The sequence below is a fragment of the Manis javanica genome, chromosome 12 (assembly GCF_040802235.1).
Source record: "Manis javanica isolate MJ-LG chromosome 12, MJ_LKY, whole genome shotgun sequence".
In the NCBI taxonomy this organism is placed as follows: Eukaryota; Metazoa; Chordata; class Mammalia; order Pholidota; family Manidae; genus Manis; species Manis javanica.
This window is the reverse complement of record NC_133167.1, coordinates 97,252,739-97,268,085: the sequence shown is the minus strand read 5'-3', so window position 1 is coordinate 97,268,085 and position 15,347 is coordinate 97,252,739. Positions and strand designations below refer to the sequence as shown.

Here is a 15,347-nt window from a genome sequence, read left to right as displayed (position 1 = left end):
CCTAGCCATGAGCATGGGATGAGTTTCCATTTGTTAGTGTCCCCTTTAATTTCTCTTAAGAGTGACTTGTAGTTTTCAGGGTTTAGGTCTTTCACTTCTTTGGTTAGGTTTATTCTAGGTATTTTATTCTTTTTGATGCAATTGTGAATGGAATTGTTTTCCTGATTTCTCTTTCTATTGGTTCATTGTTAGTGTATAGGAAAGCTACAGATTTCTGTGTGTTAATTTTGTATCCTGCAACTTTGCTGTATTCCTATATCAGTTCTAGTAGTTTTGGAGTGGAGTCTTCAGGGTTTTTTATGTACAATATCATGTCATCTTCAAATAGTGAGAGTTTAACTTCTTCTTTACCAATCTGGATTCCTTGTATTTCTTTGTTGTGTCTGACTGCCATGGCTAGGACCTCCAGTACGATGTAACCTAATGCTGATTTTATAGCTATGATTAATGGGAGATGGATTTTTGAATTAACCTATAACATTTTTCTTAGTACTAAGCTATTTAAATTGGTCAGATTTACATCTTTTCACTTACCAATCTGTTTTGAGTGCTTTTTTAAAAATATGCCAATATGTAAGGTCAGAAATAGTTGAAAGCAAAAATTACTCACCAAGTAAACTCTTGATTACCCCACCCCAGAGGAACAGAAGAGGCCTGAAAGCATGTAATTCCAGGATCATTATCCTACAGGAACCCTTCAAAATGGATATAGGATTCTTACTACCTATGGAATATGGAGAGGGGAGCAAACGTTGAGATCATCTGGGCAGGTGATTCTCTCATTTTGTATATGAGGAGACCAAGGCCAGTATGTGAGCTGGACCAGAGAGCTCCTGACTATTCTTGGTGCTCTTTAGTGAAGAAATCACCCCCTGGGTCGTTTCTATCACATGAAAACATCACTTCCTTGTTCTTGCCCTAGTTACCTCCCAGAGCAGTAAGAGGATGAAATTTCAGGAGATACGTCAAGGAAACTTGGTCATTTAAAGATACATGTAACACTATTGATTAAATACACATTTATCTGGAAGGTGGCAACGTGCCTACCATGTATTAGGCAAAAAGAAAAAATGTTTCTATAGCTAAAGAATGTACAGTTCAGTGAGAAAGAGACCTAAGAAGAGCTAGGAAAAATTAGATTATTCTAATAACAATATTCAGATTTCCAAAATTTTAGCGATGGAGTGTTGTACATACAGGGTGGCAAAAAAAGAAAGGAGAGGGCATTTCTTCTCTTTGGCTTTTCTCGATGGCTCAGTACTAACAATGGCAACGAACACTTTTAATATCATAAATGGAAAGCATGATAGCTTATAATAGGTGCTTTGTGTCTGTGTCTTACAGTTTCGTTAGAGCTGAGTGAGGACGGCAAGTGGGCACCCAATACGGTGCCAAGGGAAAGCGCCTCTTGCCCCAGTTCCGACAGCGAAGCCGCGGGTGGACATGAGATGCTGGACTTCACAGAGCACCTCCTAAGGCGCGGCCGCTGTGGCTGTTACTCTCACCTTCCTCGGAAATGCCAGGCCGGCTGCTCCCAGCTGAGATGTGCAGCCAGAGCCCACCAGGCCGCACGGGGTCTGGAGCGCCCGCTGCCAGGGCCCCACCCACCCCGGGGCGCCCTGAAGGAAGCCGACGGGCGGTGGGGAGCGGCGCGCGCTTCCCACCTCTGCTCCGAGAGGCCACACCCAGCACAAGGCCCCCATTGTGTCTCGGGGAACAGTAGCCCCACAGTGCCACGCGGCTGCGCCTCTGAGACGGGAGCGAGCCGCTCCGGGCGTCGGCAGGCAGCCAGGGTCCGGCGGGACGCGGCAGGCGGGCAGGTGGCCGAGCGCTCTAAGGCCACGCTGGCATCGGCCCCGCACGCCCGCCTCGCGCGGACGCCGGTGCACCTGGGGGCGGAGCCAGCTCCGGGCCCGCCCCTTCCCGCGAAGCCCCCTCCCCGCACCCCTCCCGCCACGCCGCAGACTCGCGCAGGTGCGGGAGGCACGCCCGCGGGGCCTCCGAACCCGGCGAGCCATGGAGCACATCCGCACGCCCAAGGTGGGTGGCCCGGGCGCCGCGCGTGGGGAGAGCGGGAGCTCGGATGCTGAGCGGGCGGGCGGCCTGGCCTCCTCGCGGTGCCCGCCCAGCGACGGTGGGTGGTGAGGCAGCGCCGAGCATCTCCGGGTTCGCGGAGGCCGGCCTTTCTCCAGCTGCTGCATCAGGCCTCGCCTGGGATGCTGCTGGATCCCGCCTCTTGTCCTTGGATTGCGCCGTGGACACAGGCGTGGACGGGAGGGAACCCCAGTTGTCTGTTGAGTAATGGGGTTGCAGACGTGCTGGTGAACGCTCCCTTCTGGTCTGACACTAGGCTGCTGCTTTTTCTTTTTTTTTAAATTCAGTATTTCTGTTCGCTCCTCTGATTAGTTGAAAGAGAAACACGCCTTTCTAATGACAGGTGCAAGGGAACGAGTTTCGTGCAGGTGGATTGAATGCGCTCGGGAAGCTTGTTGAATCTGAGGGTTCAGTCGCCCCCAGCTCGCCCTTCTTCAGGCGGTCGGCCGCCAATGGTATTACACAGAGCAGACGATCAATATTCGCTATAGGTTGAATGTTATTTTCAATCCTTCCTTCTTCTTGCCTTTCCCACTCTGTTTCGTTCATTGGGGCGAAGCGGGCTGCTTACAGATTTGTCGCTGTTGTGCTTGAAACAACACCAGCTTTTGTCACGCAACAAATGAGCGACCGGTCCATGATCATTCTAGATAAATAACACTGGAAGTGTTGACCATTCTACCAAACTTTCCTACTCATAGTTGTACTAGTAATATAATTTAGAGTGAAAAAGATGGAAGATATTCCTGTCTGATAAAAACCCCAAAGTAGTCAAAGAATACGTTTAAAAAGCCAATTGGCTATTTCTTGCTACTACCAGTAAGCTCTTCGTATTTCCAGGATGGTCTGATGTTCAGAATCTAGGCCCTCAATGGAGTTTAGTCAAAGCTAGTCTGTGTGGCCGTTGTTTAGGTGTTGCTGTGGATCTGACTCACCCCTAGGGATGTAAAAACATCTTCCCTTTAAGTTCAGTAAGAATAATTCGTTTCTTAATTCTGGAATGGTTCCTAATTACCTCTTTGTAAAAACCGCTTTACAGTTATGTCAGTTATTTTAGCTCGCTAGAGAATGTCAGTTTTAACAGTGAATTTAAATTGTATTGATTTTGCACTATGGAATTAAATTGTTGCTTCGCCATCAGGAAATTGTAAACGTAGAAGAGAGTGCCATAAACCACAAGATTGGTGGCTCAAAGCTTTCAGGGCTTAAGTGGTGTTAAATAATTTATTCCGGAATGACGAATTTAACTCACCGACTCTCTCTGCCCTTGCCAAGGGCATCTGCCTTTATCAGGATGAAGGGGGTCCTTTATAGAAGTGATGCCTGATGTGAATATCAACAGCAAGAGTGATAGAGTGACATGGCACTATAGAATATGAATTTGGGGAGTAAAGGCTTTTTCTAATCTAATTCAAACTAACTATACAAAGCCAAGTGTGCACACCTGAGCAGCAAGCAATATTCTCATTTACTCTTAAAATTGGTCTCATAAACAACCTCTAAGCAGTGTTGTACTTCAAATTAGAAATCCCCTATCAGGCAATGGAAAGGAATGAGAGAAACTGGAGAATTACCTGAAATACCATTGAATTGAGGGTCTTTAACATTTTGGATATTGCACGTGGAAAAAATTAAAAACTATAGTGGTTGGATGGATCAGATTCATTAACTCAGTGATTTCCTTCCATGAGCATTTGAGACCTTCCCTGTGTCCGGCTCTGTTAGGAACCTGCGTGTACAAAGCATCAGGTACTCCTAGTCTGGAAGGGCAGGCAGTTGTAAATCTGTATAGAGAGATATACAAGGGACAGGTGGCCGAGAAGGGAGAATGGGTAGAGGGTCAGCTGTACCATAAAGGGTGAGGGAAGTCTTCAAACAGCTGAGTCTTAACAAGCAAGGAGTCAAGGAGGCCCAGGAACATTTGAGGCAGCTGTCATGCAGTTGTGTCATTATGGTGTATTGTAATAAATCATTACAACCTCAAGCTGAAAACCTTAATGGGGATGAAGATAGAAGTGATGATATGACTCCTCAAGGCTAAACAACATCTCTTTTCATTTTGTATTTTAAGTGCAAAATTAATTTTCACAGTACAAATGCAAAAGAGAACAAGACCATTTACAGAGCTTGTGCTACAAAGTATATAACTATTGATGGCCATATTTACCTTTATTGTTTGCTTCCAGTATACTCAGGAAATGCTGAATAGGTAGCTTACCTTAGATTTCATGATTTCATGTCTTGGGTGGTTTATAAGGAGTATATACAAAATTTGTTTATCTGACCGCAATATTGTTTATTGAAGCAATATTTACCATGTGGATAGTGTGGTTTTAAGAGAAGAAATGTGTGTATAATATGTAGTTGGTTTCCTACTACAATGAAAGTCATTCATTTACTCGTTGTAAACTGTGTGATATTCATCACAGCCTCTATGTTCTGCTTCCATCTCTTGAGTGCAGTTTAGGGGGACAGATGCACATGAATAATCTGGAATGCTTTGCATGTATTTTTTTTTTTTGTGTGTGTGTGAGTGTTTTTAACTGAAGCCTTTAATAAGCATATGCTAAGCAGGGTGTTTCTCTCCCAAAATGGTTCCCTAGAAAAAAAACGGTCCAAGGACCAGCTAGTTGGCAGGCTGGGTCTAAGTGAGGACACTGAGCATTACCTATCCTTGTCAGTGAACTTTGGGTTTTGACGTCACAGCCTGGCTTTCTTTACCACCCTGAAAACTTGCTGGGAAGAAAAGACCCTGCAAGAAGTGAAGGGATAATTTGGCCATTCCTTAGTTATATGAAATGGGTGCAGGACTCCTGGAAGTAGCTTGGAGTGTTCTGTAGGATTTGGTTTGGTACTGGATTAATGCTAATGTGTCCAGGACCCTGGAAAGTAATCTCTACTTCTTATGCTTTGGTCTTTCTGCAGGATGTTTTGTTCCACATGTGTAAATTTGAGTTGTAAAATAGAGTATGTCGTGACCTCCAAACTCCAGCAAAGACCTTGAAAATGTCTTCTCTTCCTCTGACCCTGTTGTTGGAGCTGTTAACCTGTCCCTGGGTTTCCTCTGCTCTTGTATAATCCCTTGTCCACACAGGGAGCCTGAGTGCTGCCTTTTTTTTTTTTTAATCAAATGTACAGCACAGTGGTTCAATAGTTCCCCTCCACCGACCCACCATCCCAGCCCACTGCCTTCCGCTGTGGTAGCCACTAGTCATTTCTCAGTGTCTATGAATCTAATGCTGTTTTGTTCCCTCTGTTTTGCTTTGTTTCTATATTCCACAAATAAGTGAAATCATATGGCATTTGTCTTTCCCCACTTGGCTTATTTCACTGAGCATACGCCCTCTAGGTCCATCCATGTCGTTGAAAATGGCAGGGTTTCTTTTCTTTTAATGGCTGAATAATATTTCATTGTGTATATGTACCACATCTTCCTTACCATTCATCTGCTGATGGACATGTAGTTTGCTTCCATATCTTGGCTATTCCAAACAGTGTGGCAACAAACATAGTGGTGCATGTATCTTTCTGAATCATGGATTTTGTTTTCTTTGGGGAAATTCCTAGGAGTGGGACTGCTGGGTCAAATAGTATTTCTATTTTTAGTTTTTTGAGGAACCTCCATATTGCTTTCCACAGTGGTTGCACCAATTTGCAGTCCCACCAACAGTGTAGGAGAATTCCTATTTCTCCACATCCTCCCCAGCACTTGTTTTTTTTTTTTTTGTCATTTGGATAGTGGCCATTCTAACTCGTGTGAGGTGATATCTCACTGTAGTTTTAAATTGCATTTCTCTGATGATTAGCGATGTGGAACATCTTTTCATGTGCCTGTTGGCCATCTGTATTTCTTCTTTGGAGAACTATCTGTTCAGCTCCTCTTCCCATTTCTTGATTGGGTTATTTGTTTTTTGGGTATTGACGCATATGAGTTCTTCGTATATTTTGGATGTTAACCCCTTATTGGATATGTCATTTATGAATATACTCTCTCATACTGCAGGATTCCTTTTTGTTCTGCTGATGGTGTCCTTTGCTGTACAGAAGCTTCTTAGTTTGACATAGTCCCACTTGCTCATCCCTGATTTTGTTTCCCTTGCCTGAGGAGATGTTTTCAGGAAAAAGTTGCTCTTGTTTATGAGATTTTTGCCTATGCTTTCTTCCAAGAGTCCTATGGCCTCATGACCTACATTCAGGTCTTTGATCCATTTTTTAGACTTTATTTTGGTATCATTAATATACAATTACATGAGCAACATTATGGTTACTAGACTCCCTCCATTATCAAGTCCCCACCACATACCTGGTCCATCAGCATAGTAAGATGCTATAGAATCACTACTTGTCTTCTCTGTGCTACACTGCCTTCCCTGTGCCCACTGCCCCCCACCCCACATTATGTGTGCTTATCATAATGCCCCTTTTCCCCCTTTATCCCTCCCTTCCCACCCACCCTCCCCAGTCCCTTTCCCTTTGGTAACTGTTAGTCCATTCTTGGGTTCTGTGAGTCAGCTAATGTTTTGTTCCTTCAGTTTTTTCTTTGTTCTTATACTCCACAGATGAGTGAAATCATTTGATACTTGTTTTCTCCACCTGGCTTATTTCATTAAGCATAATACCCTCTAGCTCCATCCATGTGTTTGCAAATGGTAGGATTTGTTTTCTTCTTATGGCTGAATAATATTCCATTGTGTATATGTACCACATCTTCTTTAGCCATTCATCTACTGATGGACACTTAGGTTGCTTCCATTTCTTGGCTATTGTAAATAGTGCTGCAATAAACATAGGGGTGCATCTGTCTTTTTCAAACTGGGCTGCTATATTCTTAGGGTAAATTCCTAGTCTTTGATCCATTTTGAGTTCACTTTTGTGCATGGAGTTAGACAATAATCCAGTTTCATTCTCCTACATGTACTGTCCAGTTTTCCCAACACCAGTTATTGAAGAGGCTGTCCTTCCTCCATTGTATATTAATGGCTCTTTTATCATATATCAATTGACCATATATGCATGGATCTAAATCTGGTCTCTTTATTCTGTTCCATCGATCAATGGGTCTGTTCTTGTTCCAGTAACAAATTGTTTTGGTTACTGTGGCTTTGTAGCAGAGCTTGAAGTTGGGGAGTATAATCCCCCCAGGTTTGTTCTTCCTTCTCAGAATTAATTTGGCTATTCAGGGTCTTTTGTGGTTTCATGTGAATTTTAGAACTATTTGTTCTAGTTCATTAAAGAATGCTCTTGGTATTTTTATAGAGATTGCATTCAATCTGTAGATTGCTTTGGGCAAGATGGCCATTTTGACAATATTAATTCTTCTTATTCATGAGCACAGGATAGATTTCCATGCTTTGGTGTCTTCTTTAATTTTTCTCATGCGTGTCTTATAGTTTTCAGGGTGTAGGTGTTTCACCTCCTTGGTTAGGTTTATCCTAGGTTTTTTATTCTTTTTTATGTAATTGTAAATGGAATTGTTTTCCTGATTTCTCTTTCTGTTAGTTCATTGTTAGTATATAGGAATGCAACAGATTTCTGCATATTAATTTTGCTTCCTGCAACTTTGCTGAATTCAGTTATTAGTTCTAGTAGTTTTTTGGTGGATTCTTTTGGTGGGTTTTCTATGTGTAATATCATGTCATGTGCAAATAGTGAGAGTTTAACTTCTTAACAATTTGGATGCCTTTTATTTCTTTGTGTTGTCTGATTGCCATGGCTAGGACCTCCAGTACTGTTTTGGGTGCTGCTTTTATGACACAAATTGATCATGTTACTTCCTTGCTGAAATTCTTGGGTGACTTCCCTTTATCCCCAGGATATAAAATGAGAATCCCCACAGTGTCCCAGGGCCCCACATGGACTGACACCTGTTTGCTTCCAGGCTCATTCTATGATTATTCACTGCCCTCTGATCACAGCTAGCCTTCATGGGTTTCTCAAATGTGACAGACTTTCTTCTGCCCCAGGACATTTACACTGCCTTTCTGTCTGGGAAACTCTTATCCTCACCCCTCACCTGGTGAAATCTCTCATCTTCCCAATTTCAGTATCAATATGATTTCCTTAGAGAGACTATTGCCCAATTCCCCATCTGCAGGAGGTCTGATTGTTATAGTCTATCATATAATCCAGTATTTCACCTCATGTCCCTTGTTACAAGTTTCATATTGACTAGAGTGGTGATTTCTTTAGCGTCAAGCTCCCCTGCTAAACCAGGGCCCCCATGAAGGGGAGGATCTGATCTTGTTCACTGCTCTATCCATAGCACCTAACACAGTTTCTGTCACCAAGGAAGAACATGGTAAATAAATTACTAACTGAATAATAGAAGGAATGAATAATTCTTGATTTCAGCCCTTCAGTTTTTAGTGTTTGCTTTAGTAATCCGGGCCTCATGGGCATCTCACCCATGCCTAGATACAGTTTGTGAATATTCTAATAGTATCAGTGTTAATTACTTGTGGGTGGCAATATATTATACAAAACATATGGTGTGTGTGTGTGCAGATATATATATATATATATATATATAAAATATATATTTGTGATTATGTGTAGTTTTACTGAGATAGAATTAAAATAACATAAAATTCACTATTTTAGTCATTTTAAAGCATATAATTCAGTATTTTTTAATTAACCTTTTTTTAAAATTTTGGTATCATTAATCTACAATTACATGAAGAACATTATGTTTAAACATTCAAACATTCAAAAAAAGAACAAGTTCCCCCCACAAACCCCATTATAGTCACTGTTCATCAGTGTAGTAAGATGCTATAGAATCACTACTTGTCTTCTCTGTGCTGCACAGCCCTCCCCGTGACCCCCCCACATTATACATGCTAATCGTAATGCTGCCTTTCTCCCCCCCACCTTATCCCTCCCTTCCCACCCATCCTCCCCAGTCCCTTTCCCTTTGGTAACTGTTAGTCCATTCGTGGGTTCTGTGATTCTGCTGCTGTTTTGTTCCTTCGGTTTTTCTTTGTTTTTATACTCCACAGATGAGTGAAATCATTTGATACTTGTCTTTCTCCACCTGGCTTATTTCACTAAGCATAATACCCTCTAGCTACATCCATGTTGTTGCAAATGGTAGGATTTGTTTTCTTCTTCTGGCTGAATAATATTCCATTGTGTATATGTACCATATTCTTTATCCAATCATCTACTGATGGACACTTAGGTTGCTTCCATTTCTTGGCTATTGTAAATAGTGCTGCGATAAACATAGGGGTGCATCTGTCTTTTTCAAACTGGGCTGCTGTATTCTTAGGGTAAATTCCTAGAAGTGGAATTCCTGGGTCAAATGCTTTTTCTATTTTGAGCTTTTTAAGGAACCTCCATATTGCTTTCCACAATGGTTGAACTAATTCACATTCCCACCAGCAGTGTAGGAGGGTTCCTCTTTCTCCACAACCTTGCCAACATTTGTTGTTATTTGTCTTTTGGATGGTGGCGATCCTTACTGGTGTGAGGTGATATCTCATTGTGGTTTTGATTTGTATTTTTCTGATGACTAGTGATGTGGAGCATCTTTTCATGTGTCTGTTGGCCATCTGAATTTCTTCTTTGGAGAACTGTTCAGCTCCTCTGCCCATTTTTTAATTGGAGTATTGGTTTTTTGTTTGTTGAGGTGCATGAGCTCTTGGATGTCAACCCTTTATTGGATCTGTCATTTATGGATATATTCTCCCATACTGTAGGATGCCTTTTTGTTCTATTGATGGTGTCCTTTGCTGTACAGGAGATTTTCAGCTTGATATAGTCCCACTTGTTCAGTTTTGCTTTTGTTTCCCTTGCCCGGGGAGATATGTTCATAAAGAAGTCGCTCATGTTTATGTCCAACAATTCAGTATTTTTTAATATATTTACAATGTTGGGCAACTATCACCACTGTCTAATCCAGGACATGTTCATCACCCTCAAAAGAAACCCAGCACCTACTAGTAGTCAGTCCTCATTCTCCTGTCCAGCCTGTGATGATCACTAACCTACTCTCTGTCTCCATTAGATTTGCCTATTCTGGGCACTTCATGTAAGTGAAGTGATGTAGTATGTGGTCTTTTGTGAGTTGCTTCTTTGACTGAACAGACTTTTTTCTAGATTAATCCAACTTGCAGCCCGTACTGATACGTGACTCCTTTTTCCCGCAGAATAATCCATTCTGTGCACAAATGTTTTGTTTATCCGTTCATCAGCTGATGGGCATTTGTGCTGTTTGGTTATTAAGAATAGTTCTGTTGTGAACACTCATATGCTTGTATTTTTGTGTGAATATAAATTTTCAGTTCTCTTGGGTATATCCCTAGAAATGGAATTACTGGGTCATATAGTAACTCTGTGTTTACTTTTTGAGGAAATTGTAATTACATCTTATATATTATACAACTAAAACCTTCCTCTTTTTATGCATCCAACAATATAGAATGACTTATAGAGTACACAGAATGTAGGAGTTCTGGCAGTAATTGTTAAAACTAGACAAGGAGGTTAAGAATGCCTGACCTAAATAAAATATGAGGACTAGTAATAGTAGGGCCCCAGTTGAAATGATGGGAGCCTTTTGTGGTCAGGAAAGCCAAGCCAGAGACTTGCCATCAAGTTTCACCTGCAATACCTATAGATTGGTGAGAATTCCTCTCTTCTTGAGGTCCCCAAGATATTCTGAGGTTCCTGTACCTGTCAGGAAATTGACCTTCCTTACTCACCTGGAAAGGCTGCTGGAAACCCTGTAAGTAAGGTACCAGGCCCGTTCTTCCCAGGAGCTTTATTGGCTCCATAAAGTCAACCTTAGTTCCTGAAAGCTGTCTGACCACATCTGAGTCTATGCACGTCTCTCTTGAATATGACATTCCAGTCAAATCCTTGGTAAAATAAACAGTGTTTTTGATTGTGTCCTATTATAAGGAGAACAGGTTCTTATTGAACTTATGTAAATAAATATACTGCCATAAAATATAAAAATACTCACTAAGAGTTTCCAGATTATGGAGGGATCAGGGAGAGAGAGAAAGATAAATATTTCAGTTCTGCTTGTAAAGGTATAATTTACTAAACTGCTATAAGTTAGCTTAAGAGAAAAAGTTTAAAAGCAAACATTTTTTAAAAGATCAGAAACATTTGAAACAAAAATTCATAAAAATTAAAATCATTTCCCTCCATTTATTCAATGATATGTAATTCTTGTTCTGTTTGAATCCAGTTTTTTTACTAGTTTCAGAGTAAAACAGTAACTATATGATAAAAGACTTCAAAATGGCAGTCGTGAAATATCTGATGAGAATTTGTCATAGGCAATTGACAAGGAATTTCTGTAGCATAACAGTTTAGTAATCTAGAGTTTAGCATTATTCATTTGACAATGCTTCCCAGGTAATCTTACATATCAAATTAATCAGCTAAATAAGCTAAATAGTCCTCCTTTATGTTCCAGGTTCCTCTAGAAAATCTCAGTGTTAACTAGAAGTAAAAGGACTTTATTTAGAAGTTTGATTTTGGGAAGCTGTCAAAATTATCAAAAGGCTTCAAGGCACTTGCCTAAAAAGGATGGTAGGTCACCATGAAACAATACTTATCCATTTAACCAAAGTGACAGTAAGAGATTTTTAAAGGCAAATACGTAAGGTTACATAGTTGTTAGCAAAGCTTAGCTCTTTTAATATTAAGATTTTTTTTCTTGAGTACTCAAAGACCTAATTCAGACAACATGAAGCACAAGAAATTATTCTGATAAAGCAATTAGGAAAACCCTTCAAAATCTCTTAATATTAAGAGCAGGCCAATAGTTCAAGAAAACTTTGTCCTTTAACAAACAGACAACAAAATTCTAATCTTGCTGTTTACGTGATATCAAAACTCATTTACTTCAATCTCACATAGCATAACCATATTAAATTTATTTTCCACAAGCATTCAACAACTTTATTTTTACATTCAGAATTTTCCCTCATTAAACAACCAGCTGTACTTCAGGACAAAATTATCTTCTTTACCTTCAAAAGTGCATTTCCATTTCTCATACCTTCTCATATCAATCTCATATCAAGTAGTCTTAATTAGTTTTCACCAAAAACTAAGAAGTAAGCAATTCTAAACTGTTACACTAACATTCTTTAGATTTGCAAAGTTATGAATACATTTCATAATTTCTAGAAACATGTGCTTCTTCATAGTACAATCTTTCAGTAAGCACAAAATATGTTTACTGATAGACCCAAAGTTGTTTTTCTCTGTAATAAGGAAGCTAAAAGTGGATAAACCTATATTCAGTAATTAATATTTCATTATCTTGTTTTATTTGGAAATGACCTAATTCATTAACTTGACCTATTACTTAGCAGAACTTTAAGGTTTCAGGTTACCAAAAAGATTTTCAGGCTGTTTTTTTAGGTATACATACTGTAACACACATAATTATTGTTGAAAAGTGTACCTATAAAGCTATTTGGTTCACTTGTAAACAACAGTTCACTTGTAAACAGGAGTGCAGATTACCTGCAAAGGCTTCATTCAATGTCTAAGCCACTCTTCCAAGCCTCTTTTTTTTTTTTGAAAGGTTTAACAGTTAACATCCACTTAAATGACTTTAAGTAAACAGGCAGAATAAAACTTTCATTTTAATGCTGATAACCATTAAGTCAAGTTTATTTTAATTAAACTAGCATTAATGCTGAATATTTCCCATCAGAATTTCTGAAAGTTTTGGAATGCCCAGTTTTTACAAGTACTTGTCTTTAAACGGATTGATTTTTAGCAGTAGCATTCAGAGGTAACATATGTGGACACAGGCACAAAGAAACTGATGCAAAGATTTTTCTAGCTGCTAATATCCAATTGCAAAATGGTGTTGTAATTAAGGGTCTCGTTTTGGGGCCATTTTTCTCTGCTTGCTGGTTTGTATTGAGGCCAAGCAGTATTACAAAAGGAAATCAGCTTCTGTCTTTTTAACCTATGTAATGTAAAAGTCTCTCAGTTTTTAAGTATACACCCTCAGGTCTAGTAGTTAGGGGGCCATTTCAGGCCAGGCTGTGTTAGTTTCATCCATTAGGGAGTCTAGTTTAAAGACTTCCCAATTTTTGAGGATGCACCCTAATGGGGAGTCATAATGGAGGAGGTGTCACCCATGACCAAGCCAGGGCCTGAAAGGAGAAAGGAGTTTCCTACTACCACCAGGGGCAACCAGGTGTCCCTGATGTCCAGGGTGTGAGGGGTTGGTTGTACAGGTGTCTTCAGAAACCCAAAAGTAACTGTAGGTGCAGGTCATGTGAGGCATCTCTCCACACCTAGACTTAAACTGGGTGTGCACAGGAGGTCCTGTGATCCACTTGAGCATGCATAGGTGTCCCTATGGCTCAACTCCATCCCTGGCCAGGGCTCCAGAAAAAAGAGTGGGGAGAAGGTGGGAGAGGGGTGAGACCCTGAAGTCCAGGGTAGACTTCTCTTGACTGAGCATCCCGATAACCTCACTTTTAATGGCCCTGAGGGGAGAAGATGTACAGTGGGATGACATTGAATTAGATGGATTATAAGACTGACCCAGAGGCCAGGGTCTAGTTCTTGGCTGTCTCATAAGGCATCCCAAAAATGGCTTAAATCCTAGGTGACCCTGGCTGACATAGACCCAGCAGACTGTCCATCCCAAAGGGGAAGGTGATAGGTGTGAAACAAGGACATAGAAGTTGGGAGTTCAGATGTGAACAAAGAGGCAAGGAAATAGTACAGACAGAGAGCGAGCCATGGAACTGAGAATAAGAAGTGTTAGACTGAGTCACAGAGGAGGCACTAGGGAGCACCGTGAGTGGAGGAAAGGGATCCTTGGAAGTAGAAACTAAAACCTATAGGGAGAAGGTGCTATGGGGGTGGAGTGGGGTTGTTTTGTAGGTGGCAGCCATCCTAGTGGCTTTTACATGGTTGACCCATGCCCACCAAGGAAGTGGCAAGAACAAAGATCCAAAAGAAAAAGACAAGGAGTGTCTTAATGTAGTATAGAATTCCTCTTTATGTAGACCATTGGTGAGGACTGTGATAAGAGTCCCTTCGTGGTTACCAAAATCCAAACCAGGGAGATCTCCTCTCCCTGTGCACTAGGTGAGATCTCAACCCGTGGGAGGGTTTTGAATTCTGATTGAGAGAATTTACGAGCAGGTCGAGCAGGTATGAGCGAATAGTTTAATAAAGCAAAGGACACACTCAAGGGAGTGTGAGTATACTGGAGAGGTGAACAGCACTGGTTTCTAGTCTTACATGTAAGTATTTAATCCATTTCAAGTTTATTTTTGTATATGGTATAAGAAAGTGGTCCAGTTTCATTCTCTTGCACATAGCTGTCCAGCTTTCCCAACAGCATTTATTGAAGAGACGGTCTTTTCCCCACTGTGTGTTCTTGCCTCCTTTGTCATAAGTTAATTGACCATATAGACATGGATTCATTTCTGGGCTCTCTGTTCTGTTCCTTGATCTATGTGTCTTTGTCCAGTACGATATTCGCATGACTGTAGCTCTGTGGTATAGTTTTGAAATAAAATTTTAGGATTATTAGTTCTAGTCCTGTGAAAAATGCGATTGGTATTTTGATAGAGATTGCATTGATTTTGTAGATTGTTTTGGGTAGTATGGACTTTTTAATAGTAGTCTTCTAGTCCATGAACATAGTATATGTTTCCATTTATTTGTGTTGTCTTCAATTTCTTTCATCAATACTTACAGTTTTCAGAGTACAGGTCTTTGACCTCCTTGGTTAAATTTATTCCTAGGTATTGTTTTATTTTTGATGAAATTGCAAATGGGATTGTTAATTTCTCCTTCTGCTAGTTTGTTATTGGTGTATAGAGGCAACATATTTCTGTATTTTAATTTTGTTCCTTGCAACTTTATTGAATTAATTTATTCTTAGAATTTTCTGGTGGACCTTTAGGGTTTTCTGTATGTAGTATCATGTTATCTGCAAATAGTGACAGTTATTTCTTTTTCTTGTCTGATTTCTTTGGCTAGAACTTCCAGCACTATTAAGTAAAAGTGGGAAGAGTAGGGCATCCTTTTCTCGTCCTGGATTGTAGAAGAGAATCTTTCAACTTTTCATCATTGAGGATGATGTTATCTGTGACTTGGTTATATATGGTGTTTATTATATTGAGGTATATTTCCTCTATACCCACTTTGTTGAGAGTTTTTATCATAAATGGATGTCGAACTTTGTCAAATGTTTTTTCTGCATTTATTGAAATGATCATATGATTTGTATCCTTCATGTTGTC

At 40.4% G+C, this 15,347-nt stretch overlaps 1 protein-coding gene across 2 annotated transcripts in view; it reads left to right on the top strand.

Annotated features, from left to right (window-relative positions):
* The first annotated feature begins 1,787 nt into the window (after nucleotides 1–1,787).
* The window catches only part of MTMR7 (myotubularin related protein 7), a 104,267-nt gene continuing 90,707 nt past the window's right edge, over nucleotides 1,788–15,347 (top strand). Inside the window, exon 1 of one of the 2 annotated variants that reach the window (XM_036997107.2) lies at nucleotides 1,788–2,040. In XM_036997107.2, the coding sequence (XP_036853002.2) occupies nucleotides 2,017–2,040 (24 nt within the window). In that variant the 5' untranslated portion in view covers nucleotides 1,788–2,016. The remainder of the gene's footprint in view (nucleotides 2,041–15,347) is intronic. The other variant, XM_036997103.2, reaches the window with a different exon arrangement.